This window comes from Mauremys reevesii, linkage group 1, assembly GCF_016161935.1.
Source record: "Mauremys reevesii isolate NIE-2019 linkage group 1, ASM1616193v1, whole genome shotgun sequence".
Lineage (NCBI taxonomy): Eukaryota > Metazoa > Chordata > Testudines > Geoemydidae > Mauremys > Mauremys reevesii.
In genome coordinates, this window is record NC_052623.1 from 270,515,142 (window position 1) to 270,542,156 (window position 27,015).

At 46.6% G+C, this 27,015-nt stretch overlaps 1 protein-coding gene across 8 annotated transcripts in view; it reads left to right on the top strand.

Annotated features, from left to right (window-relative positions):
* Positions 1-422: 422 nt before the first annotated feature.
* Positions 423-27,015, top strand: part of ZC3H7B (zinc finger CCCH-type containing 7B) — a 61,972-nt gene continuing 35,379 nt past the window's right edge. For 2 of the 8 annotated variants that reach the window (XM_039490881.1, XM_039490904.1), the window contains exons 1-9: positions 888-1,104; positions 6,719-6,779; positions 9,653-9,686; positions 10,185-10,382; positions 15,167-15,325; positions 20,164-20,244; positions 21,963-22,022; positions 24,216-24,258; positions 26,528-26,787. In XM_039490881.1, the coding sequence (XP_039346815.1) occupies positions 6,727-6,779; positions 9,653-9,686; positions 10,185-10,382; positions 15,167-15,325; positions 20,164-20,244; positions 21,963-22,022; positions 24,216-24,258; positions 26,528-26,787 (888 nt within the window). In that variant the 5' untranslated portion in view covers positions 888-1,104; positions 6,719-6,726. Of the gene's footprint in view, positions 442-887; positions 1,105-6,718; positions 6,780-9,652; positions 9,687-10,184; positions 10,383-15,166; positions 15,326-18,960; positions 19,041-19,723; positions 19,841-20,163; positions 20,245-21,962; positions 22,023-24,215; positions 24,259-26,527; positions 26,788-27,015 lie in introns of those variants that run through there. The other 6 variants (XM_039490897.1, XM_039490941.1, XM_039490889.1 and 3 more) reach the window with 5 other exon arrangements.

Sequence of the window (27,015 nt, forward strand, 5' to 3'; positions counted from 1 at the left end):
AATTGGATATGTTGCTTGTGTCTTTTGTACTGAGATAAAGAGTTTAGGAGTGTAGTGTAAAGCAGAGGCTCTAAACCTTTTTCTTTTTGAGCCTCTCTCCCCCAACACACTATAAAAACTCCATGACCCACCTGTGCTACAATAACTGTTTTTCTTCATATAAAAGCCAGGGCTGGCATTAGGGGGTAGAAAGCAGGGCAATTGCCAGGGGCCCCCACAAAGCTACATTGCTGAAGCTTCAGCTTTAGCCCCGGGTGGCAGGGCTCAAGGACCTGGGCTTCAGCCCCATGTGGTGGGGCTTCAGCTTTCTGCCTTGGACTCCAGTGAGTCCAATGCTGGCCCTGCTTGGAGGACCCCCTGAAACCTGCTTGAGGCCCCCAGACTCCTGGTTGAGAACTACTTGTGTAAAGAACAATCCCACAGCAGTGCGGGATGAACTAGGTAATTGCCATCTCTAATTTTCATGACCCTCATCCTGCAAACAATTTAGGCACCTGCAGTTGCTTAACTTCATGCATGTGGTAGTCCCAGTGCACATAGATAGTGATGGTCCTTTTAGGTAGCATACTCTCACTGCTGACTTCAATGTGATGCCTTATTTGCATAAAGTTACTCAAGTGTGTATGCAAAGATTCCAGGCCTATGTTATTGTACATGTATTTACAAAAAAGAGCAATAAAAACTATTGAAATCGGCGATCAAAATAATATCAACCGTAACAAATACTGTGATCATTTGCGGTAGCAAGACAGTTACCTTGGTAAAAATCAAATAACCGATTTCCAAGGCCATGAGGGAAAGGTCTGTTTAGGAGAAACCGGTTACCACTAGGACCTAGAAGAATCTCAGGGAAACTGCTGTTACTGCTGCGAGAGGGAGAGAGAGAGAGAGAGACCTGGAAATGAAAGTAAAGAGACCAGGAGGCACATGGAGGGAGCTGCAGGGGCAGCAGATCCGGAAGCAGAATGCTTCCTTCTGTAATTAAATAGCATTTACTATTATTATTACTAATTGTAATAATACTCTAATAATATCTCTAGTAATATAATACCATTTATCAAGGAAAGCTATACACAGTGTGAGTGGGGAAAAACCCAAGCAGAGGTGAGTCCTTTATTATATTTTTTGGATTTTTTTCCCCTAACTCTAGACATAAAAGGGACAGGTCCGACAAACAGAAAGAAAAGCTAAATATTGTTTACATTAGCAAAATCCCCCCACTTCCTAATAGTAATTAAATAGAGGAAATGGTTTGCAGTAGCAAAAAAACAAGTAGAGAAAATGATTTATTTTCGAGGCCACCTCCCACCAAAAAATGTGGGGCTTGCAGGAAATAATTGTCAAAGATTCTAATGCCTCCTTTGGGGGAAAAAATGCAACTGAAGTTTAAAAGTTACTAGCGAGCTAAAAAAGCCCCTAGGGTTGATGTGAACACTGGATAGTAATTGGTTTTATGTTGGTGTGGTTTTAAGATTTCAAAGCTTTATCCTTCTCTGTGTTTTGCCTGCAGTTTTCCCTCTTGTGGGTATATTAAGCCCCATGAAACAGCAAAGAAATGCTTGTGAAATAGCTTTTCAGATGTACATTTCTCAGGGGTTGGAAGGTTCATTAAATAAGAAAGGTTGTTTTTATTCTTTGATCCTTTTTCTAGTTTCTGGGTGGACGGTAGTGTTAAAAGGGGGGGGGGGTTAAGTTGTCTCCCCAAACTCTTGGAAATAGGTGATTTTGTTGTTGAAATTTTCTGGGAGTTGGTTTTTAAGTGGGTGGGGGAGCTGGGCGATATTGGCGATGGGAGAAACCTCCCAGCAATAGGGAGAGCTGACTTTGGGGTGATCAACGCCTGGAAGACGAGACGGGAGACGTTTGTAGCTGCCAAAGGAAGGCGGCGCTGCCTTAGCGTATGTCGCCGGCCGAGATGCTCCTGCCGCCCGTTGCTTCTGCCAAGCGAGCCCGGGGATCGGCGGCCTACGGCTGGTGGGGGAGGGGAGAGGCGATGACTTTGTTCCTGGGAGATCGAACCAGGCTATTTTGCTGCTAGGGCCCTCAGTGGGGGCAGGGGAGTGACACCGCCCCGAGGAGCGGGGAGAAGGGCTGCAGCGCCTGCAATACAAAGAAGTGTCTGGGGGAAAAACTCCCCCTGCCCCTTTGGGTGCCTGTTGCATTGAAATGCCCCCCCCAGGAGATGCATGGACCCACCGACTGGGGGAAACATCACTCAGTGCAGGTGGGAGCCTGCTATAAAGTGGGGCAAGGCCTGAGCTGAGGGTGGCTTGGTGCACTGGCTGCCTGTCCAGCGGTGTCTAAATGGCATTATTGTGTGTGCTTTTAAATATGGGGAGAGGAGGCACTCAGGTGGCAATGATGATCTCGGTGGCATGCAGCATTTCTAATGGGCATGGTGGGAAGGGAGATGGAGGGGTGGTAGGGTGAGAGAAGGTGGTCAGGCATATGGGATGGGGCATGTTAGAGGGGATGGGGGTTAGTCAGACATGGAGAGTGGGGTATGGGATAAGGTGGTCAGGTTTACAGAGTGGATGTGGGGAGTTGTCAGGCATGGGCCAGGGTGGTGAAGGACTGGGGAAGAGTTCAAGCACATGGAGTGGAAGACAATCAAATGTGCAGGATTGGGCAGAGCTCTTTGGTGTACTGGATTATGCAGAATCTTCCGCATTTGAGCTGAATTAGGGTATCTGTTTTGTTGCATCAAATCTGGTACAGTTCTGCAGGTTATGGACTCCTTATCTAAATACTCTGTGCCTACTGAAAGCTGGGAGTGAGAAGACCATGAGTTCTGATCTCACCTCTACTGATTGCCATTTCTATTTCAATGCATTTATAGCTCATATTACTGACCAAAGCATTGTAACCAAACCCTGGAAAGCAGTCAAGTATTAGCCTTCTCAATCCCCATTTTTCAAATAAATTCACAGGAACTTTGCACAGACAGAATTGGAAATAAAAACCAGATCTCTAATATGGAAGACTCAAGTCTTTTCCACTGAGTCATACTGTCTTTCAGACTGAATGTGCCAAATCTATGTGCTTGGGTTACCCTGTCTAACCACTAGACCACATGTCCCTCCCAGAGCCAGGGACAGAATTTAGGATGCGTGGTTGCCAGTACTGTATTTTGCTGCTGTCTAGTAAATAGTTTGTAACTCCTTGGCAAAATGTGTGTAAAGTCCCCCTCTAGTGGTTAATCCACACAGACGGTAACAGTTAACCTCTGTGCCTTAAGTGGTAGAGGTCTGTGCAGGGGATGTGAACGCCCAGGTTGCTGCTGATGCAGTCAGAGGAAGTATTGTGGTGTTGCACATGGTATAGCATGGTTTTCCATTTTTCTTAACTTTTTTTTAACTTATTTAATTAAGATGGTGCGAACACATCCTTTAAAACAGGTTTTATAATTAAAATAAGTTCTCTCTCAGTTATGGTATGGCATGCCGTAAAATCCAGGTGCTTCACATATTGCTTGTTTGTCACACATTTGGATTGCTGGTGTTCCACATTAGCTGGTTTGAAGTTTGTGAGGCATAGGATGGGACGTGGCAGGGGGGTTGGGGAATAGTCAGGCTCACAGAGTAAGTAATAGCAGCGGGAGATGGGGAAGTGGTCAGATTTGCAGAGTGAAGGGTGGTAGACAGGGTTGGGGGTGTAGTCAAATGTGGGAATAGGGGAGTGGTCAGGCAGGTGACAGCCGTTATGGAGGGAGAATGGGGGAGTGAGTGGTCAGCTTCATGGAGTGGAGCACAGCGGAAAATGAGGGTGATCCTTGTTCCGTGAAAGATAGTGGAAGGAGATGGCATGTCTGAGATGTGTAATGGAGTGGGTAGTATTGCAGCATGTTGGGACACAGCAGGACTGTTCTTGTATGTGGGGTTATATAAAGCAGGGGTGGAGGCACATGAAAAGGTGTGGGTGGGTTTAACAGCAAAGGAAAGTCATCAGGGTCAGCAGTAGAAGAGATTGGTTAACCATGTGGGATAGGAGGGGCATGATTAGGCATGTAGAGCACAGAAAGGCCAATGAAAGGGCTGGCTATGCCTGCAGTACAGAGAGGTAAGAGCACCTGTCAGGCACAGAGGGTGGGGCAGAGGAGACAGTATGCAGGGTTTTATGTGGGGATCAGTGGTCAGGTATGAGGGTTACAGCAGGGGTAGATTAGGCTGGTGAGTTATCAAAGTGGGGAGCTCTGGAGGGGAGGCATGTGGGGTGTGGCAGGTTAGACGGGTGTGGGGGAAGCAGGGGTGGTGAAAAAGGGGAGAAATCAGAAATGAGCTCCAAGGGGAGCTGGGTGAGTCTGGGGGCTCAAAGAAGGGTTATGGACCCTTTTCCCCGCAAAGTCATTGGCTCCAACCAGGCCTCTGGTCAATAATGACTAGGGGTGCAGATTTGTGTTGGCATTTTTTAAAATAAAAAATCACAGAGCAGTCATGGTAAATTTACTAAAAATCACAGGTTTAAGGGGAAATGGCGTGTAAAGTCACGGGTAGGAATAATGAGTCATGACAGAGCAACGGCCAGGCCAAGCTTGAGCAGCACTGTGACTCTGTTTCCCAGGTTGCAAAACCCTGGAGCAGGAAGCCAGATCCAGCCCTGTGGGACCAGAGTGCTGCTTCAGAGTGAGCGTGGGGCCAGCTGACTCTGCAGCCCCTGTGCCTGAGACCTGACCAAGATTAGGGTTGCTGTGCCTGGACAGAGGATGCTGCTGTGTGTTGTGAAAGCCCCCTCACTCCAGTCTGAAAAGGCAGTGTCCGTCACATTGTCATCACCGTAACTATCCTGCAGTCCTAGTAGTGACTGAAAGTCATTCTCAGTTGTCAGCTTTTTCAGTGATGTGTAAAATAGGTCAGGAGTCCTAGTCCAGTTCTTGTTGTATGTAACCCATGTCCATGACCCATTGGCCCACTTTGTGGGGTGTCTAAGCAGGAAGGCTAAGGATGTAATAGAATGGAGGCTGAACTCCTGTCCCCCCCGCCAGCTCCTCCTACTAGTCCCTTGAGAATAGGGTTGATGCAAGTGGCAGAGGTTGGGTTAGGTGATGTGTACAGGAAACTTTCATAGCTGCTGCTCATGCTGTACTTGGTGTGTGGGTAAACAGGAGTTCAGAGTGCTGCCACAGCATTTCTTTGGCTTGTTGCCACTAGCTTTGCAGTGACCTGCCAATGTTTGATTGCTCTCACCATGGTCCCCAGTGGGCCAAGTCTATGGACAACTGTTTTATTTTCATATCCTTTGTTCTATCTCAGGAGTGGGCAAACTCTTTGGCCCGAGGGCCACATTTGCATTCATAGAGTCATGGAAAATAGGTGAAAGAGAATGGATCTGGTCTTTTTCCATCCTTGACCAATGCAGGATTGTTCTCTACAGTGGCTTCCCCTAGTCTCTGTCCATTCCGTGTTAAATGCTTGGGCTTTCACCACTTTCCTTAGGAGAATATTCCATGGTCTAACAGGTGTCACCATTAGGAAACATTCTCCAAGTCAGTCTGAAATTCTCTTTGCCCAGTTTCATCCTTATACTTTTATTTGTACCACACAAATCAATTCCTCAGCTGCCATGGTGCTTACATCTCTCAAATACTGTAGGCCAGTGGTCCCCAACCTTTTTGTCTGGTGGGCGCCAGACGAAGGACCGTGACGGTGGTGGAGCACCCACCAAAATGCCGCCAAATTTCTGCGGCATTTCGGTGGTGACGCCTCTCAATGATGTCGCTTGTTGGCGGCAAGTGGCATCATCGTCATCGAGAGGCGTCACCGCTGAATTTCTGCGGCGTTTTGGTGGTGACGCCTCTTGATGTCACTTGCCGCCGACAAGTGACGTCATCGAGAGGTGTCGCCGTCGAAACGCCGCAGAAATTTGGCGGCATTTCGGCAGAGGCTTCACCGCTGGCCAGGACGCGGGTGCATTTAGATGCCCCTGTGGGCACCATGGCACCCGCGGGCACCCCATTGGGGACCCCTGTTGTAGTTAGTTTACCTATATCCCTATGGTATCTGATTTCCCCCCCACCCCGCCCCCCATCTTACACCAGGTTAAAATCTAACCCAGGTAAGTAGTGATCAAATTTTATCATCTGATGGCTGCTTGGTAGCCTGTATTAAATTAGTTAGTGGGGGGAAGGTCTCAGTTAATTTTCTAGTGAACCACTGCCATCACAGTTTGCACTAATTGACTTCCTTGCTGGCCAATGGCATACCATGACATTTTTAGTCAGGCATGCATTTCTACACTTGCATGCAAAATTGTATCCTTGATGTGGCATGACCTGGCACGTATGGTGCATGCAAAGTCATGCTGTGCAGAAGACGCCATTTTGTTCTTCCTCCATGTGCGTTTGGGGCCTGGATGGAATCCTCCTTCAGGCATGGCTGGTCCTGGGGAATGCCATGCATGTATTGTGTACACAGACAACATGCTACTCTTGTTGGCAATCTAAGCAGAGAGATAGGACTGAGTGGGCCAGTGGGAATGAATTCCTTTTCACCCCATTGGGTGGTCTCCTGCAAATCAACATTGTGGCATATAGGGACAGGGAGATGCATGGGTGGTGAGTTTGCATTGCTGCTGCCTCCCATGCTGTTGGGTAAATAAAATATTTTGGTGTCTAAGGCAGTCAGTCTGGAACATTTTGCTAGTGATCTAGTCACTTAAATACTGCACTGCTACTTTGACAGTAAGATCTGTAATAACTGGCTTTGTCTTTTTCTCTCTGCAGACACTATAATGGAGAGACAGAAAAGGAAAGAGGAAATAGAGAAGGGACTTCAATTCATTCAGTAAGTCAGCAGGTTCACTGCTATTTTCTTTGGAGATAGTCCTTGCAACATATGGTATAAGGAGAAATAGCATTTTCTTTTCATTCTGTTCACTAGTCCAGGGCTGATGCTTGGAAAGGTCCAAAGAGCATTTGTCCTGATCCTTCCAAGTGTTGCTAGTCCTGCAACCTTAAAATCACGTTATTCCAATTCCCATCTTGTTTTTGCCCACTACTTCCATTCCAATGTGATCTTAATAGCCAGTGTAGCAGTAGTAGTAATAATAATAGTAACACTCCGCACTTCTTCAAAGCCTTCCATCTGAGGATTTCAAAGCATTGGTCAAGCATTGACAATTTAAGCCTTTCACTACCTCAGTGAGGTAGGTAAGTAGTAGTATCTCCATTTGAGATATGAGGAAACCAAGGCACAAGAGGTGCCAAATGTCAGAAAAAGAATCCTGATCCCTTAACTGCCAGTCCTGGGATTTAATTTCCAGACCATCCTTATGTGACTATGGTCTGCTAGAGTTTGAGAGGAATGTTTGTACAGTGTTTGGAAGCTAGGAGTCTAAGTTGCGTTTACATGGAATACAGCTTTGTATTCCTTCTCCAACAGTTGTGTTAGCAAATGCTATAAACTCGGGTCAAAATTCCAGTGTGTGTAAGAGAAGCGAGGTGGTAATGTGAATTGTGTTGGTGTTTTTTTGTTTAAGATCAGGTTTGTAATGGAAAGCTGAGAGGGCTAGTTCTCCAATAGCACGTAATATGTATTTGCACTTCTGATGGATCAGTTTGTGAGATATAGGACTTTAAAACCGTCGCTGGTGCCTTGGCCTTACAGTGCTATTTTGGCCTTAGTTCTGCCAGACTCAGTATGTGGGGCTAATGATGCATACCTGCTTCACAGGGGAAGTTGTGAGGCTTAATTTGTTCATATTTCTAAAGTGCCTTGAGAGCCTCATCTGGAAAGTGCTGTAGAAGTGTGAAGTAGTATTCCTGTATAGCATGTCCTGAATCTTGGAGCAGCAAAAGTTTCATTTAATGGCTTGGTTCGAGGGGTCACTATGGAGGAGGGGCTTTAAAATTTTAGTGGCCTGATGATGCCTCCGCCCCCACACACTTTACTTACGAAGTCCGTGAATGTTCTTCTGGCTAATTTTAAGGCACAATAACCGATGAGTTCTAGAAGGGAGTATGGTGTATCTGGCTAACGAGATGATTATGATGTAGTTTTCCAAGGGTGGACAGGGGTTAGAAAGATATGGGGAAATGAAGGGCTTTTGGGGGGGCTTGGCATTCTCTTCCCTGAAGAAAAGAAACACTGTGGATCTGGGCTTTGGTGCGTTGATCAAGGGGAGGGAACATGGCTTATCTTGTGGTGGTTAAACAAAAGACACTTTATTGAAGATGACTGGATGATCTAAGGATTGGGTTTGGGATATGGAGTCTTTCACCTCTGGGTCACTTGTTCTAGTCTGGTCCCATCTTCAGAGTGACCAAAAGTCCTTACTGTCAGACTGTTATTTGGTGATCTGTATGAAACGGCATGGTCTCAGTCCTGTTGTGGTCAGAACCCATGTCCCACATTAACCACCCAGCACTACTGGCCCCCTGGCTGGTGGTCTCTGCAGAAAAGGCAAGGATTGATGGCCTATGGAGCCAGAACTCCTTTGAGGTGCTTCTTCCAGGGGAGGGTTTAGACCAGCGTTTCTCAAATGCGGCCACCAGGATCTTTTCTTGTGGCCACAGCCTCCTGGGCTTGGGGGGGTGTGTGAGAGGGCAAAGTAGCAGCCACTCCCCCACCCTGTTGCTCCCGGATGCCCTGCCTTGGTGTTGGTTGCTAGGGCCGCCAGCAGGGGTTGGGCCCTATGCCCTTCTGGAGATACCTGGGGCACAATGCTGGAGGAGCAGTTCTCCACCTTCCCAGGGGTGGTGGAGCTCAGGCTTTGGGGTTCAGCCCTGGGGCAATGGGGTGAGTGAGGGGCTTCAGGTTCCAGTTCTGGACTCCGGCTGTGCAGTAGCAGGGCCCAGACTCCGACAGCCGGGCTTCAGGCTCTAGCCCTCCACTGTCTCCCTTGGTCCCCCCTCCCCCCCGCCTCCAGGGATTAATCTGTCTCTGGCTTGCCAGGGATGAATAAGTCTGCTGTGAAGAATGATACTTGTATGTGTGTTAATATGACTTTTCACAACAGACTTACTAGCTAGCAATAAATACATTAAAATGATTTGGGTGTATATGTGCATATTTTATTAGCTTTTCCTAAAGCTAATTAAGTATTTTAGGAAAAAGTGTGCGAGCGGCCACCACCAAGAGTTGGTGGCCGCACTCCGAGGCCACCAGATATTTTGTCCTGAGAACCTCTGGTTTAGACCCTTTGTCGGGGGAAGCGTGAAAGACACTTTCTGCGCTCTGGGCCTTACTTGTTCTGTGGGTAAACAGAGGAATTCAGCGTTCTGAGGCTACCAATCCAACATCTTGCACTGGTGCCAAATTCTCTTTAAAATTGATGTTTTATAAAAACATTTTATCATGACAATATCTGTTCTGATCACAGATTGAAACCTGGCTGCCTGAATGCAGCCCCCAGAGCAGCTGGTTTGCATAGGGCATAGCCATGAAAATACAGTCTCCTAAATTAGTCAAATTGTGAACCCTTTGGGGCAGTGACCATCTCTTGGGGGTGAGGGAGTGCGGTGCCTGGCTCGGTAGTGTACTCGTGTTTAACTGGCCTTCTTGGCATAACAGGATTACAAGTAATCAATAGTGAATGTGGAGTAAAATGCGTAATGAGATCCATAACGCAGAGCCAGAAAGACTGCCTCTTTAGCTGAGAGAGATGCATGTGCTTGCACAGATCCATGTTTCATGAAACCTTCCTTTTCTCTCCTCAGGTCCACATTACCCCTAAGCCAAGAAGATTATGAGGTAATTTAAGATTTGTTTTTCTGAATGTGTTTGAAACCACATAATGGTGGCTTTCGGTCAATACATGTTGTCCTCTTGCACAGATGTTATAAATTAGTGTTCTTGCATTTGAGAGCCAAGAGGGGCTAGCTATGTGTGGGAGTGGTCTAGTGCCATTTGTCTATAGTGGAAGATCTTTAAGGGGAAGACTACTGGGAGGAGTTAACCTCAAAGAGAGGGGGAATTTGGGTGACGGCACTTAGCCTTAGGAGAGAAGGAGATTTGGTTGAATTAAACTCCCCACTAGGTGACAGATGGAATTTAAGGATGGGGAATTAATTTCTTCACAGGAGGACTTGACTTGAAGGCATACGTGAAGGTGAATGGGGGGTTGGGAAACCCCTTTCAGTTTCTGGACATGTTATATAGGAGGTCAGACTAGTTGATCACAATGACTTGCTCTGGCCATGGAATCTATGAATCTCCACTCCACTGTGTTTATATTCTCGCTCCACCCAGGCCTTTATACAGAAGCTGGTGCGGAACCTTTTTGCAGAGGGGAATGACCTGTTCCGGGAGAAGGACTTCAAGCTGGCACTGGTGCAGTACGTAGAAGGGCTGAACGTGGCGGACTATGCGGCCTCGGACGAGGTGACCATCCCGGTGGAGCTACTATGTAAGCTGCACGTCAACCGGGCTGCTTGCTACTTTGCCATGGTGAGCACCTATCGGAGCCATTCCCAAGAGCTGGATAAAAACCATCAGAAAGTGGGGAGATGCAACAAATGGCCATGCATAGGATGGGGGTTTGGACTGATCTTGTCCACTCTTCCTGCCTCCAGCATGGGAGGAGGAATGCAGAAAACTCTGAACTCTTCTCATTATGACACTGGTGTCACAAGATAAAGACAGAATATGTGAGGGGGTGCACTAATATAGATCAGAGTGCTGGGAGAGAGGTTGAGGTTCTGTGGAGTTCCGAGCTATAAAGGGACAGCTCTTTCAGGTATTCCATGATGAGGATGCAATCCTTGGGAGCATTGCTCTGTAAATTTATTCTTTCTCCTGTGCTTGAGGAAAATACATTTAATCTAGATCTGGTATGAACATGGTGGGTGGGGGGTTTCCATAGAAAATTTTGAATTTGAAATATTTCAACCAAAAACTGAAATATGTTGATTCTGAAATGCTGCCGTAGTACCTCCATGGGAGCTGTAGTTCAAGGGCCTCATTCTCTATACGCCAGGTTCCCTGGTCAGACTACATCTCCTATGGTACACCTCAGTCTCCCCTCTTGGTAAGTGGAGGTGGTGCATCATGGTAGTGTCGTGATCACAATAAGTCATGAAAGGTGAAGTCTGGCTGGGAACTCAACCTATAGAGGAGTATAGGAGCATGTGGTACCCAAACCACAGCTTCCATGAGGCATTTCAGAACTAAAATATTTCATTTTTTGTATGGAAAAACAAATATTTTGGTTTTCAAATGTTCAGTTTTTCAATGGGAAACATTAGAATTTTCTGTGGAAATAGGATATTTTGCAAAAGTTTTGTTTAGTGAAAACCTAATTTTCTGTCATCTTCCCCTCCCCCCCCCCACCCTCCCAAATTGTATGAAAAAATTTCTACTAGCCCTAACTTAAGTCTCTCAGCAAAGTATGGCATGAGCCCCTGGTCCCCTCCTAGTTAAATTGTTGGCGTCCACTATAACTAGTCCTCCTAAAGACAGATGTAATAAAACATTACATGTCGAGAGGGGTTATTAGCTGCAGTGTCTCTGGAGATAAGATGAAAAATTGAGGCAGTTGTGGGGAAATTTTCTCTTCTTACCCTCTGGCTACAGGGCCACTTCCTTCTGAAGTATCAACCATTGGTGGAGGTAAGATCCTGAACTAAATAGACCAGTGGTCAAAGCTGGTATGGTAAGCGAAAGGATGCTGGATTGGGTAGACTATTTGTTTGAACTGGTATGGCAGGATATTGTACTAGATGGACCAGTGCTATGATCTGGTATGGTAGTATATTCTATATTCCTGTCTAACTGGTTTTAAACGTTACCCTTCCAGGATCCCAATGTGGTCATACGAGATACTCTTGCAGTAGAGGCTTCAGTCAACCAGTAGGATTTCTTCCCTTCAGATGCCCATTTCAAAGTTGTTATAGGTGGGACTGGTAGACACCGTCTATTATTAAGGTTTCTTCCATCCCATTATAAGATCCTGTTTCAAGTTGCTTATAACTTTGCCAGACTAACTATTCAAGCTGAAATTTTCCACACTGGATGTCTGCCTTTGGCTGAATGTTTTGGGAAAACTTCAGCTCAAACAGTTCAGCTGTTTCTGAGAACAAGGCGAGGGGAAAAATTATGTTTTGCCAATGTTCAAAATTTCGGACAAGCTTTTCTTTAAGATGCTCTTGCGCTTTGGAGCAGGGACTTAAATTTGGCAGTGAGATGGCCTTTGTGACAGGGAGGTGTCTTTTGCCATCCCTAGGAAAATCTAGCCCAGTTTTAAGCCTTTGAAAAATTCTAAGTTTGCACATACCCAACTGAGACATGCTAAAACTTTGCAGCAAAATTCCCCAAGATTCTGCGGGCACTGAGCATGCTCCAGCCTGGGGCTGAGCAGGATTTTACCTCTAGTTACTACTTCTTGATGCTATGGGCTAGTTTGGAGCCAGGCACTGGAGCAAGGGGCCTGTCTCTCCTGTGCAACAGTGAACCCCCTTTGCTGGGCCCATGCAGTGAGGAAGAAGAAGCCGACTGATTCAAATACAGAGGGGACAAAAGACAGACCTGGGGTGGGGAAGGGAGAGTAGATTGGGACAAGGAGCCTGATGGGAGGAAGACTGGGACTGCAGGCAGGTGAGGTGGGGTGGGAGAAGGAAACTGGGCCTGGAAAGTAGCTGTGCGGGGCGAGGAGCCCGATCTGACAAGGAGCCGAAGTGGAATGGGAGAACGGAGATTGGCTGGGTAAAGAGACTGGAAGGAGAAGCTTGTGGGGATGATGCTGTGATTAGCCTAGGAACTTGGGGTGTGAGACTGGAACATGGGTGGGGATGACGAGGCCAGCATGCGGGAGAGACCGGATGAGGAGCTTGGAGGGGGAACTAACACTCTTTCAGCAAGGAGACTAGGGACAGTGATCTGGAGGGGGGGCTCTGGGATTGGTTGAGCAGGGGTGGGGGGAGATTGGAAGTTGGGGGGACTGAGACAAGGAGTCCGGTGGGAGAGACTAGGACTGGCTGGGCAAGGAGGTTGGGATGAGAAGCATGAGGAGTGGAGACTGGGGACTGGCTAGATGTGTGGAGAATGGGACTAGGATGAGGAACCAGGAGTGAGAGAGACACAGGACTGGGCCAGGTGTGGGCTGGAGGGGCCAGGGGCAGAAGGGGTTAAGCTTGGAGGAAGTGGGTGGAAAAGTCTGTGCTTGCTAGATCATGCTCTGCTCCAGAGCCTGAAATGGAACCTAGGATTCCTGAGTCTCAGCATTCCTCTGTTGTCAGCAAATATCTGTGAAATCCACTGACAGTGTCTCATCTCCCTGTAGTGCTGGTACACAAAGAGGATGACACACTACTTCTGCTATCAGTTACTCCACTAGCGCAAGTGGCAGAGGTGTGTGTGGTAAATCTAAAGGTTCCAACTCTGCTGACAACCCTTAGGCCTGGTCTACACTACCGGAGGGGGGGTCGAACTAAGGTACGCGACTTCAGCTATGCGAATAGCGTAGCTGAAGTCGAACTACCTTAGTTCAACTGACTTACCCGTCCTGACGCCGCGGGATCGAAGTCTGCGGCTCCAAGGTCGACTCCGCCACTGCCATTCGCGGTGGTGGAGTTCCGGAGTCGACCGGAGCGCTTGGGGAGTTCGAACTATCGCGTCTTGATTAGACGCGATAGTTCGAACTCCGAGAAGTCGAAATCTCCGCGTCGACCAGCGCAGTAAGTATAGACCTACCCTTAGATGCCAAGCTCGGAAGGATCCACCGTGATCATCCAGTCTGACCTGAATAACATGGGCCATAAAAATCCCCCAAAGTAACTCTCTTTGAACTAGATCATGTATTTGAAAAAAAATCAAATCATGTTTTAAAAATGGTCCGTAATGGAGAATCCATGATCCTTGGTAAATTGTTCCAGAGGTTAATTACCCTCACTGTTAAAAATGTATCAGTATGATGCCACATTATGATATTTGATTTGCCTTTTTTAAACCTAGGAAATTACACACACACACGTTAAAAAAAACATTATTAAGGTGGTAAAGTCAAGCATTCAAAAGTTCAAGAAATGCCTGAATTATGGTTGCTTGTGTGATCTTAATTTGGCCCCCTTGTGCCTGGCATTATGAGGCAGTCTCTAGTTACATGTTTGCATACTATTTTTTTCCACAGAACCCCTGCCTCATTCAGTGTGGATGGTGCACAGAACAGGCAGCACTTACTGAATGAGCAGCTAGTCAATATTTTGTTTTCTCCTCATTGATCAGAGTGTGGCCTCAGGCCTTATTTAATGTACATTAGTCAAACTCTGCTCTGAAGAGTTGTTAATTTCCTCATAGGCTATTCTGTGGCGCTCATAAGTACAGTATCTGAGTGCTTCACAACCGTTAATGAATTTATTCTCACAACACACCCCTGTAAGATTGGGGGGGGGGAGGTATCTCAGTTTTTCAGATGGGGAACTGAGGCACGATGATTAAAGTAAAAAGTTCCACTAATTTTGGGTGCCTAATTTGAGATGCCTAGGATCTGATTTTTTCAGAGTACTCAGCATTACAAAGCATTTTTAATGTTCAAATCAAGGCTCCCGTTGAGTTCAGTTGCAGCTCAGCACTTCTGAAAAATGGACCCCATGGTCTCAGGCACCCAGAAAATGAGGAACACATAAGGAGTGACCACCTGTAAAAAGTCTGGTTTAAGTGAGTTGCCCAGCATCACATAGGAACTCAGTGGCAGAGGCAGGGTTAGACTCCCATTCTCTAGGGCAGCATTCACCTGTCTTAACCCTGAGACCATCCTTTCCCTTCCTTCAATTGCTGGCCTCTTTTACTACACACCTTCCAGCTCCCCCCATACATGGGGCAGGAATCCTACAAACAATAGGCCCCTTCACTACACAACCCTTATTTATCCCTAGAGCAGGGCCGTCCTGTGCACTGAATGGTGCAGGGGTCCTGTGGGAAAAGTATTATGGAATCACAAAAGACGACTCTATACACAGAAGGGCCTGAATTAAGATCACACAGGCACCCTTAATTCTGGCATTTCCTAACTTTTGAGGCTTGACTCTGCAACCTTTATAATCTTTTAATGCAGTTTGGTGTGTTGTGTGTAATTATATCTAATCTCCAATTGCTTTTATATTCATGGGTTTTGATGACATGTCCCCAGTGAACTGTGGTAAATGGTTGGGCAGAACTTTCAAGCAGGGAAAGGAGGTGGATTCCAGTGTATGACAGACACCATTACCTGCTCAGGTGGTCTCTTTCCTCTCATGCAGGGCTTGTACGAGAAGGCATTGGAAGACAGTGAGAAGGCTTTGATGCTTGACAAGGAGAACATCCGTGCCCTCTTCCGCAAAGCCCGCTCCTTAAAGGAGCTGGGGAGGCACAAGGAGGCGTATGAATGTAATAGCCGCTGCCTGCTGTCCCTCCCACATGTAAGTGTGTGACATGCGTGTCTACCCCAACCTGTGAGGCACTTTTCCGTCTTTCCTTTCCCGCAATCTAGTGCGGTGTGAATGGTGATGGTAGTGAAAGAGAGACGCTGGCTGTTCTATACGATACACCCCTTCCCCGTAATCGCATCTCTTGGAGAGTTCTGACTACATGTCCCTCTCAGACCAAGTCATCTCTGCTGAGGCTGCCAACAAAAGGGCCACCTTGTTCCAATTGGGATGGCTTTGTGATGTGAAAGCCTGCCCCAGTTGGAACTGCACTGAGATCATCAACTCGCTTCATGTCCATGTTGGAACAGCCATCAGGTGGGAATGACTGTCCGTCACTACCAGTCTAGGACAGATGGGAACTGGAGACATGGAAGAGAGAGAGACTCATGCCTGGTCTACACTACACAGTTTAAATTGACATAGAGCAGCTTATGTCGACCTAATTATGTCAGTGTCTACACTACAGCCTTGCTCCCGTCAATGTAAGTGCCCTACTACACCGACATAACTCCACCTCCACAAGAGGCTTAGAGCAGGGGTTCTCCAACTGGGGGTCAGGACCCATCAGGGGATCATGAGGTTATTACCTGGGGGGGTCGCGAGCTGTCAGCCTCCACCCCAAACCGTGCTTTGCCTCCAGCATTTATAATGGTGTTAAATATATTTTAAAAAGTGTTTTTAATTTATTAGGGGGTTGCCCTCAGTGGCTTGCTATGTGAAAGGGGTCAGCAGTACAAAAGTTTGAGAACCACTGGCTTAGAGCTTATGTCGGTGTAGTTAGAGCACTGCAGTGACTGTGAAGACACTGCATTACTTACATCAGCTGCTGGCTGTCTTGTCAGTTTCACGGCAGGAGAGCAGGGGCAAGAGTGGATCCTGCTCCCAGCTGGGAACCAGCAAGAAGCCAGGCAGCAGCTCATCTCTGGGCTGGAAATGTTGGCAGTCTTGTCAATTTCATGGCTCCCTGCTGTAGCTGTGAAACTGACACGGCTTCGTGGGGGAGGGGGTGAGGGAAGAAGTTGGGACAGCTGGATCCCACTCCCCAGAGGCAAGAAGCCCCAGATGGCTTCTCCTCCCGGCCAGGAAAAGGGAGGCAAGAAGCCCCAGTCAGCCCACTTGAAGTCCAGGAGCCTGTGGAGCAGCTGGGCTCCTGGAGGAAGTTGCAAGCAGAGCTGAGGGACCGGGCTTTCATCTCTCCACACTGCCCCTCTTAGGTTGGTGGAAGTGCTCATGGTGAGGATGCGCACCACCAACCCAAGGAGGGTAGTCTGGACATGCACCACTGCAGTAATTACTGCGCTGGCTGTAAGTCGACCTATATTAGGTCAACTTAAGTTTCTAGTGTAGGCATACCCTATTCCTAATGCCTCGAGTCTCAGTAGAGCACCGTAAATATGTTTTAAGTGATAAACAGCAGTCGTTTTACCTAATAAGAGTGGAGTTCAGGTCCTCAGGGCCAGTGTTTCTTGGGGGTGAGAGGTGTCAGTGTGTGAAAGGGGATTTAATATGGGTATATTAACGGACGTGCCATATGTAAGACACTGGCGATAACTGTTCCGCTCTGCTTGGCACAGATGAGGCCTCAGCTGCAGTACTATGTCCAGTTCTGGATGCCACACTTTAGGGAAAATGTGGACAAACTGGAGAAAGTCCAAAGGAGATCAACAAAAATGATAAAAGGTTTAGGTCAGGTTTTCTATGAGAAAAGATTAAAAAACAACAGAGCATGTTTAGTCATGAGAAAAGGAGACTGACGGGGGACCTGATAACACTCCTCAGATATGTTAAGGCCTGTTATAAAGGGGACTGTGATTGATTGTCCTCCAATTGTAGGACAAGAAGTAATGGGCTTAATCTGCAGCCAGGGAGATTTAGGTTAGATATTAAAAAGTTTTTCCTAACTATAAGGATAGTAAAGCTCTGGAATGGGGATTCCATCCCTTGGAAGCCTATCGCTGATGGTTGTTAAGAACAGGTTGGACAAACACCTGTCAGGGATGGTCTAGGTTTACCTCAGTGCAGGGGGCTGGACTAGATGACCTCTCAAAGTCCCTATGTTTCTGGGATTCTGTAATGTTACTTTGATGTCCTAGATTTTAAGGCCAGAAAGGGACCGTTGTAACCATCTAGTCTGGCCTCCTGTATAACGCAGGCCAGAGAGCTTCACCCAGGAATTCCTGCATCAATCCTGTATCTCCTGTTTGAGCTGTAGACTATCTAAAGACTTCAAGTGATTGACTGAATTAATTTGGTACCTGGTTCTGCTATTTCCTGCTGCTGGCTTGTGTGGTTAATACATTACCGGTATGATGATTATATTGATTTTATTTATATCGCTGTAGCATCATGGATCAGGGCAGCATTGTGCTAGGCCCTGTGCACCTACTTAACAAAAGGATGTTCTATCCCCCAAAGAGCTTAAAATCTAAATAATACTGTGGTGCTATATAGTGTTTCATGCTTCTGTGAGGTCCTCGTTGTAATGCTAAGGAATTTTTAGAGCATTTGGTATGGGTATTCTTTAAATTGTTTAAATAAATCATTCGATTCAGTGTAGGCAGCATGGCAGAAGTGGGTCTTTAAGAGAGACTTAAATGTGGACAGAGTAGGGGCCTTGTGGCTAAGGTCAGGGAGCTGGGCCCTTGTATAGGGGGCCCAGGAGGCATTTGTGGGATAGACTGAAAGGGGAAACACAGAGTTTGAGAAGGGAGAATAATTGGAGCAGGGCAGAGTCCCCTAGAGCTTTAAAGGTGGTGACCTGCAGATTGAATTTGCTATAATAGCTTATGGGCAGCTGGTGGAGGAATGTGAAGAGGGAAGAGACTAAACAGACTGAGTAAAGGAGATGATTTTAGCGGCTGTATTATGTATGGACTGAAGGGAGCAATGCATGTGTTTGGAACATCAGAGAGGAGTGTGCAGCAGTAGACGAGATGGGATGTAATGAGGGCCTGAATGGAGGTTTTTACTGTGGGAAATGAGACAACAAAGGATGAATCTTGGAGCTGTTAAGAAGGAAGAAGTAGCAGGATTTGGCTATGGCTTGAGTATTAGTGGCAACGGAGTGGGAGGGTACAAAAGAAACCCTCAAATTGCAGGCCTGAGTGATAGTGACCATGTTTGACAGAGAGAAGGATGGGAAAGTGGAGGAGGTTTGGGAGGGGACAGAAGTTCAGTTTTGACCACATCTATTTAACTGATGATGGGACATCCAAGAGGAGATGTCACAGACAGGTTGGGAAGCGGAGTTGGACAGAAGAAAACAGGTCAGTAAGCAGACAAGCTGGCCCTGAACTATCCTCACTTTACATTCTGTCTCTGGGCCATGGACAGAGGCCTGGGGAACCCTCACTGGGAGTGGGAGAGGGGAGGAGGTGGGCCCACTGAAAGGGAATGGACAGAGAGGTGGAAGGAGGACCAGGAGACAATGGTATCTCGAAAACCCAGAGAGGATAAGATGTCAAGAAGGGGAGGGAAATGGGCCGTGTCAAAAGCAGCACAGAGTTGGAGGCCCTGAGCTTTGGCCAGGAAGAGGTTGTTGGCGACACTAGCGAGAGCAGTTTCAGTAGAGAGGAGAGGTGGGGGCCAGATTGGAAGGGATCCAAGACAGAGCTAGAGGAGAGGAAGTAAACGCGTTGGTTTTAGATTGTGCTCAGTGAGTTCAGAGACGGCAAGGATGGCGACGGGGCAGTATTTGGAGAAATAGGTCTGGTTGAAGGATGGTGCTCTAAAGAGAGGGGAAAAACAAGGCATGCTGGTATCGTGAGGGAGAGGTTGAGAAGGAGGGGGAAGCAGGGGAGGAGCACGGGGGGCAACGTAGGTAAAGAGCCAGGCAGCAGTGGACTCACTGGGGCAGGTGGAGGGGTTAGTGGTGGAGAGAAGGTGGCAGACTTCAAAGTTTGGTGATGAGGGAGAAGGTGTTTGAAGGGAACGAGGCAGGGGGCAAATCATAGAGGATTTAGTTGATTTTTCCCTGTGACAAAGTTAACCAAATACTTTGCAAGGAGGGAAGAAAGGATGAGGAACAGGAGGCTGAAGGAGGCAGTCAGAGGGTGAAAATAAGTGTCGGGGATTGTGCTTGTGGGACTCAGTGTGGAAGGAAAGTGGTTTTTGTTTGGCCAGGGAGATGACAGAGCTGAAGGAGGAGAGAATGAAACTGTAGTGGGGGATGCAGTGTGGTCATGGGCCTCCCTCCAAAGGTGTTGAGCAATATGGGAGCAGGAGCGGATGCTGGGAGTGACCTAGCGCTGTGGGTTAATAGGGTGGACTCGAACAGGAGAGAGGGGCAGCGATCGGCTGAATGTACGTTGTGGATTGTGTAGTTCCAGGAAGTAGCATCTATGTGTTGTGTAAATTGGAAACTTTTTTTTGTTTGTTTTCTATTTTAAGAGAGGAACTGAGAAAGTGACCGCAGACTGGACATGATGGATGGGGAAGGTCAAAGGTGGCTCATAACCAGTGTTCCCACCCAGATCCTGGGATTGGAGGGGGCAAGCAGGGTTGAAGGTGGGGCCCTCGTGTCAATAAGGATCACTAGCCCTGCATTTGGAGACTCGATACTTTGTTGGAGAGAGGATGTCGCCTCTCCATTTCTGCACTTTGTATCTCTGCAGGGTTGAATGTCTGATGTCTTAGATCTGCACAGCCTCTCCTGGAATGGAGTCAGCCAATTGGCTACCTCTCGTCTTGCATATCAATAAGAATACTAGCATGTAATTCAGTCTGTGTAGCTGTAACTTGTGGTCTGTTTCTGGTTGGTTATGTTATCTGCAGGAAAATAAAACCACATGCTTTAAAATGACAATGTCCTTGAATTACATTTTCTCTAGGATGAGAGCGTTACGCAGCTTGGTCAGGAGCTCGCACAGAAGCTGGGTTTAAGGGTTCGGAAAGCATATAAGAGGCCTCAGGTATGACTCTTTCTAGACTGTCCCTTGGATTCCACTGATAAATTTCTGTGAAGGCTACTGATTCTGAAGCGGCTGCATTGCCATAGGTACAGCCTTCAGCACCTCCTGCTTTTCCACTCCTGGGAATGCCCCCACCCCCAGATCTGCCGGTCATTCTTCAGTCCTGGCCTGCAGCACCCCTGCAAGTGCATTTCTGGCTTGCAGCCATAAGCATCTTGGCTTGGTGCGCAATCTCCTATATCTCAAGCTAAGCAGAATGGAGCTTGGACTTTGTTTGAGGGGATAGCTCTAAGGCAGCAGTTCTCAAACTGGGGGTTGGGACCCCAAAGTGGGTTGCGACCCCATTTTAATGGGGTCACCAGGCTGGCTTAGACTTGCTGGGGCAAGGGGCTGAAGCCAAAGCCCAAGTCCCACTCTCTGAGGCCAAAGCCTGAGGGCTTCAGCCTTGGGCAGTGGGGCTTAGATTACCCGGGGTAGCAGGGGTCGGGTAGGCTCAGGCTTCGGTCCCCCCTCCTGGGGGCATGTAGTAATTTTTCTTTTTTTTCTCAGAAGGGGGGTCACAGTGCAATGAAGTTTGAGAACCACTGCTCTAAGGAAAACCCTAATGCTACAATAAATGGATGTGGTTGTTCAAAACGGAGCATTCTTCTCTCTATCAGTATGAAACATACGCCCCAGGATTGTGCTAAGGGGTTCTGAGCCACTGATGGGACTGTCCTTTAGATAAGGCAAAACCACTTCTGGTCACTGACGCTCCTGTGACACATTTCTCAAGAATAGGAATGTTAGCCCCAAGGCCCTAGCTGAACTCCAGCTTGAGCGAGTGATATTCTGTGTTCCTCAAATTCCTCTCTGCAGTTTTATTGAGCTGCAACATTCTTCTTCAGTTCCTGTCTCTAATTCTTGTGCAACCTTGCTGTGCAGTGTTAAACAGCGAGCACATTCCAGCTGAGAAGTGGCTGCATTTCAGTGCCAGATGAAGTGATTTGTAGTAGTTGGTAAAGTGCTTTTGGGTAACAATGCTATATAAATGTAAGCTCTGTGTGTTTTGGAAGTGGTGTTGGATTAGAGGAAAATCCTCCACTTGCTAGAGCTCTAAAAATGTTGTAATTATTGAATCTTGAGAGAAGGGAAACTTTCCCTGAAATACTGTTCATACTTACTCACTGGCCCTCTGCACTTTCCCTCTACCTCGTTACTCCACAGAGATGAGTGTAAACTGTGTCTATGCAAGCAAAACACAAGACTCCCTTTTTTAGTTAAATGAAACCTTTTAGTAGCATTTTGCTGCAGCTTGCTCTAGCTTCTGTTTTTCATTCCAGTGCTTTAATGCACTCCACAACTAATTTTTTAAATGACAAGGCTGAATGTGTCTGTCGTGGGGTGGGGTTCAAACTTACCATCTCATGATGTAGCATTGTACAGGGGTGCATCGATGTGCATTTTGCACCAGGATGGCTGGACTGAATCTGAGGCTCTTTCATAATCCTGCAAGCAACAGGCTTCAGGTACAATCACATGAATTTTGGGATGATTGGTGCACGCTAAGGAAAAGCAGGCGGTCCTGATTTCTCTCCCTATGGCTTGTGGTTGTAGGGAATGCCTGACAGGGAAGTGTACCGTTGGATAGGAGTGGCTGACAAGATACAATCAGTCACTACCTAATTTGCAGGAGTTCAAGGAATCCCTGTGTCATGAAATCTCTCTCTTCCTTGCAGCAGGAATTGGAAACTTTCTCTCTTCTCAGTAATGGCACATCAGCCAGCTTAGCAAATCAGGTACAGTTCCTGTCTGACATTCTCAATGTGCATACATTCTTTTACATGAGTTTCTATATTTTATTTCATGCAAGTTTTATTACCATCTTTTAGGAGCAAAAGATCAGTGTTTATCTATTTTTCCCTTTTCAAGGAACAGTGTCAAGAAAATCATTTATTTTTTAAATATTTCCATTGCTGCGGTGCTGAAAACATTATTAAAGCAGAAAAATTCTTAATCTAATTTTGCTTTTCACTGTCAAAGCTTAGGTTTCACTTATCTAGACTGGATGACTTCACTTTCTGTTTCCCTCTCTGGTGCTGGTACAATTACAAAGTGCTAATAATGCAAGAACCAGGAAGTGGAAACAGATGAAGAAACTTACAGAATGAAACTAGACTGGAGGATTTCACTGTCCAAGCTGAGTGAAGTGTGCAAATTTAAACATTGCTTAATTTATTATTTACTCTTCTGTATCGCCATAGCACCTAGGAGCTCCAGTCATGGACCAGGACACCATTATGCTAGGCACTGTACAAAGACAGAATGAAAAATAATCGGATCACTGATTTCATTGCAGATTTTTAAGAGATTTCATTAAAACGCTTCATATTTAAAAAGAATTATTTGACAATCATTTTAGGCTCTTAAATTTGGGGCCTAGCACTATTTGACACTGTCCCTTTTTAAATGAACCTAAAAACCCCTTAAAAGATACTAGAGCAGTACAATTTGAAGTTTACATTGATGGGTGACTTCCCTTAATATCTGTCTAGCAATGAGAATCAGCCTTAGATCATTTCCTGTAGCTGCCCATAATCTTCTTCCATTAATTTTTTTTCCCTTTTATGGAAAATTAGAACACCGCAAAAACTGAAGGTGTAACTGATGGAGTTACAAATGTGTAATCTCAAATATTTGTCGAGTTGGTGTGTGTCATTTTTAACTGAAAGCAGGAAGAAAACTCTGTTTGCACTGTTGGAATATAGGCTCACATTAGACCAGGGTGAACTGTGGTTTTAAGTTGAGTTTGGATCTTAGCATAAGGAATAGGTCCAAAGCCTGTGATTTTTAAAAAGAGTCAGATCATGAGAAGGAAGAGTTGTTTGTGTTAAACTTGTGGTGACCCTTAAAAATACTAGTGTTATCTTATTTAAGTTTTGTGCAAAAGTCATAGAAATTTTAAAAATATTATTATTTGGGTACCAGGTGCAGTAAATAATTGGTTGGTTGAGTTGATTATAAAGAAATGCCTAGTTTAGTATAATGAGAGTGAAATATGGTAAAATGAGATAAGAAAACCTTGAGGAAAGAGGCCCAGTCATTAATCTTGTCTTGACCAGGGCAGAGGATAGAGCTCGGCTCTAAGCAGCTTCATCTGGCCTTAGCCAAGGTCCGGTAACCAGCAATGACATCACTTGTTTGTTAGAGTGCATATAAGGCAAGGTTTTCTAGGGGTTCTTTATCAGAGTGATGCCATGATGAGAAGGTGTCTTCCAAACCAGAGCCTGTTTGGCCAAAATACTTACAACTGTATTGTTGCTGGAGTATAGAATATAGATATATTTGCTTATCTTTGTATTTTGGATATAACCAACGCCAAGTGGTCTTTGGTCTAACACAGGAATGTTTTTGTGTGGAAACGGAGTCATGGTAGGCCTAATAAAATTATTAGGAAAATTTTATTTCCAGCAGCACCATTCAGACTTCTGCAAAGTTGCTCATTTATTCTTTTTGGTGGGAACCTTTTCCTGTTTTTAGTCTTGCTGTAAAAAATTAGTGGTTATTAAATGGAAAGATATGTAAGCTAAGAAAGGCTAGTTATGTAAGATAAGGCTAATCAGATCTCCTGCTTTGTGGGGCTAGCTGATTGGCTCTGGGAATCAGGAAGGAATATTCTCCCCCACATGCAATCCCATGTGCAGAATTACTGAGAAGGTCCGGTATTATGGGGGTTTGTTACTTCAGAGAAATACAGGTTTTGGTCACTGCTGAAGGTGAAATACCAGGCTTGGCGGAATAGTGGTCTAACAGTACATCAGTTTAATTGTTCCAGTACTGAAAGGCGGGGGCGGGGTGGGGGGAGAGGAGGGAAGCAGCAGCAGACTGTACTGAAGATATTTGAGAGGGGAGATTTGGGGCTGTGAAGCACTAACACCTTTCAAAAGATGTCTTTGTAGTAATGAGTTCTTCTCCTCCTCCCTGCCTTACAGATGACTTCCAATGGGTTGGGCTCCATAGATGATATTGAAACAGGTAAAGCTTTCTCCTTTCTGTTTCTCATGGCAGCAGTAAGGCACCTGCTCAGATTGGCTGGACTAATAGTTGCTTTGTCTTCATTTGGGCCTCTTTTGCGTCCTGACTTTGGAGACTGGAAGAGACCAGCCTAGCGGGGATGGGGGCAGGAGGTGGTATGGAGCAGGAGTATATGGAGGTGCTGTTCTTTATATTGGTTTCTCTTCACTTCAGAATCCTCAGTAAACTGTTAAGACACTGATAGAGGGGAAAATCAGGTTAAGAAGGCACTTACTAGGAGAACCTTGTACAGCAGGAATTCAGCTATCCAAGCAGAACAAGGGACAGGTCATATTTTTGGATAAATGGGGACTAATCAATGCAAATAACAAACACATGGGGACGTAACCTATTTTCAGCTCTAAAGCCGGGTTTGAACACATGCGATTCTGCTGTACATTCCCAACCAAAACAACTTTAAAGTTAAGACTGTAGACACGGAGCCGTGCTTTGAATACACACCTCCCTCCAGGGACATTAGAATTGGAGCCTTGTATGTTTAGAACCCCAGGAAACGCAGAATGAAGGTTGCACTCTTCCTGCCAGGGACTAAACTACCTTAACTCTGCCCCCCCACCCCCAGCCCGTAGAAATGCCACCCGACACCCACCCTTCTTAACAGCATATTGAAAACCATGCTCCACAGCACATTGCTTTTTATTTGTTCCTTGCATAAATGTCTGCAATACTAAGTATGAAGATTTGTCACTGCACTAACTATTGCTGGGCCCGTTAAAGGACCCCATTTTCTCATCTGGGTGTATGATGATTGTATGTGGAAACACATTAGCACTGTGCTTAATGACTCTTGAATAATAGACTATCACATGGAATCATAAGACCCAGACCTGTGAGGCCACGAGCCTCTCTTATGAGCCTTCAGGATGTCGCAGAATTGGGCTGTTAATGCAGAGTGAGGAGTGATTGCTTTCGCTTTGCTATTTGTCTGCTCAGGAATTGGTATATGTACTGTGTCCGACCACAAAGCAGCCCAGTCACTAATCAGTGGAGATGAAGGCGTTCTAGTTTTGGGGTTGCTGATAATGTTTTGGGGAGGTTCTATGGCCTGCGTTATACAGAAGGTCAGACTAGATGATCACAAGAGTGGGTCCCTTTGGGCTTGGAATCTGAACATGGAACTCTTTGGAGTGGATGGAGAAGGTGGTAGTATTCTTCTGATTTTTTTTCTTTTCAGGGCATCGCTACAGGGGCAGAATGAAGGTAGTTTGGGTGCCTGGTTTGAGACTTACGTGTGTAACTCTGCATCTCCTGGGGGGTCTAACGTTTGGACTGTTTTGTTTTTAAACTCTAACAGTTTTGCAGGATAGAGCGTGCTCAGGTGACAAACATGTGGTTGCCTCCTTAACTTCACCTTAACAGAGTATTTGGAGCTGGGCGGGAGGGGGAATTGCCTCATTTTCAAATAGTCAGAACACTGCGCCAGAGGGTGAAGGAAGCTGTAGGGAGAGTGTCTCTCCTTCCCCCACATCGCCCCTAAAACTACCGAGGGAAGCCTCCGTAACACAGTAAAGATCTTTAAGGCAGGAAGCCTGTCTCCTGGAGACATCGAGGGGAGGGGTACTCAAGAGTTAGGCACCATTCTGGCAAGGGCATCTGGTGAGTCTTAAAATGTATGTTTGGGGACCCAATATTCTGTATGATCTTTGGGAGGCTTGTCTGGGCTTCCTTACCCTGCTCCCTTCCCCAACAGGGAAGCTCAGAACTTACAGAACCTGAGGGGAAGTGGGGTTTAGTGAGGGGGGGGGACACAGGGGCGGCAAGGAGCAGAGGTGCTGGGAGGACAACTGAGCTCTGCAGGAGGAGGCAGTTCAGAAGCATTTAAAAACCACCGGACAATGGGGTATAGAGTAACTGGACTCATGGGGCCACGACTGGACACCACTGAATTCAATAGCAATTTTGCCGTTAACTTCAGTGAGACCAAGATTTGGCCTGCAGACGCTTCCCAGGCATCATCATGGGGAGGTGAGCATTGTCTGGCTATTCACAAGGCATTCTGCAAAGGCCTTTGGGAGGTCTGAGACAAAAAACAAAGGCCAAGAATCCCCGAAACTGGAGCCGCCAGTCTCTAAAGGTTTCACCTGCTAAGTGCTTGAGGTTCAACTAAGTTGTACATCTTGTGTTCTTTGGCCAAGCCGCACTTGGCTCACCCTCAGGCGCCATGTAACTGGCTTTGTGTCTCTCTCCCCCCCCACATACCCCCCTGCAGACTTCTCCATGGACCTGCAGTGCATCCCTGCTCCCCTCGCCACCTCCATCCCTGTGAGCGAAGGTGCAGCCCTTTCAGCCTCTGACATGGATGCAAAGGGCCTACCCACCTCTCTGCCTGCCGCCACACTGCTCCATTCTCCAGATTGCGTATCCCTGCCCGTGCCCGAGAGTGTGGAGGACTTCACAGACGGGGAGGTTATTGGGGAAGAACTGGACTCTCTTCTGGATTCCCTGGCTGACGGGTCGCAGTACCCTCTAGTAAGAGCTCCGGTCGTGTTCTGAATCCATCCTTTAGAGCATGTTCTCTCTCTCTCTCTCTCTCTCTCTCTCTCAGTCCTCGCCATCGCGTGTTCATCTGGCAGGGTGTGCTTGGTCCCTTTCTTTCATCCCATCACTGGCTTGTGTCTCTCTAAGGAGCCCATCTTAGATCTTGGCTCATTGGACGGCATAGTGTGAGTGGAATACATAAATCCAAATGGAGGGGCT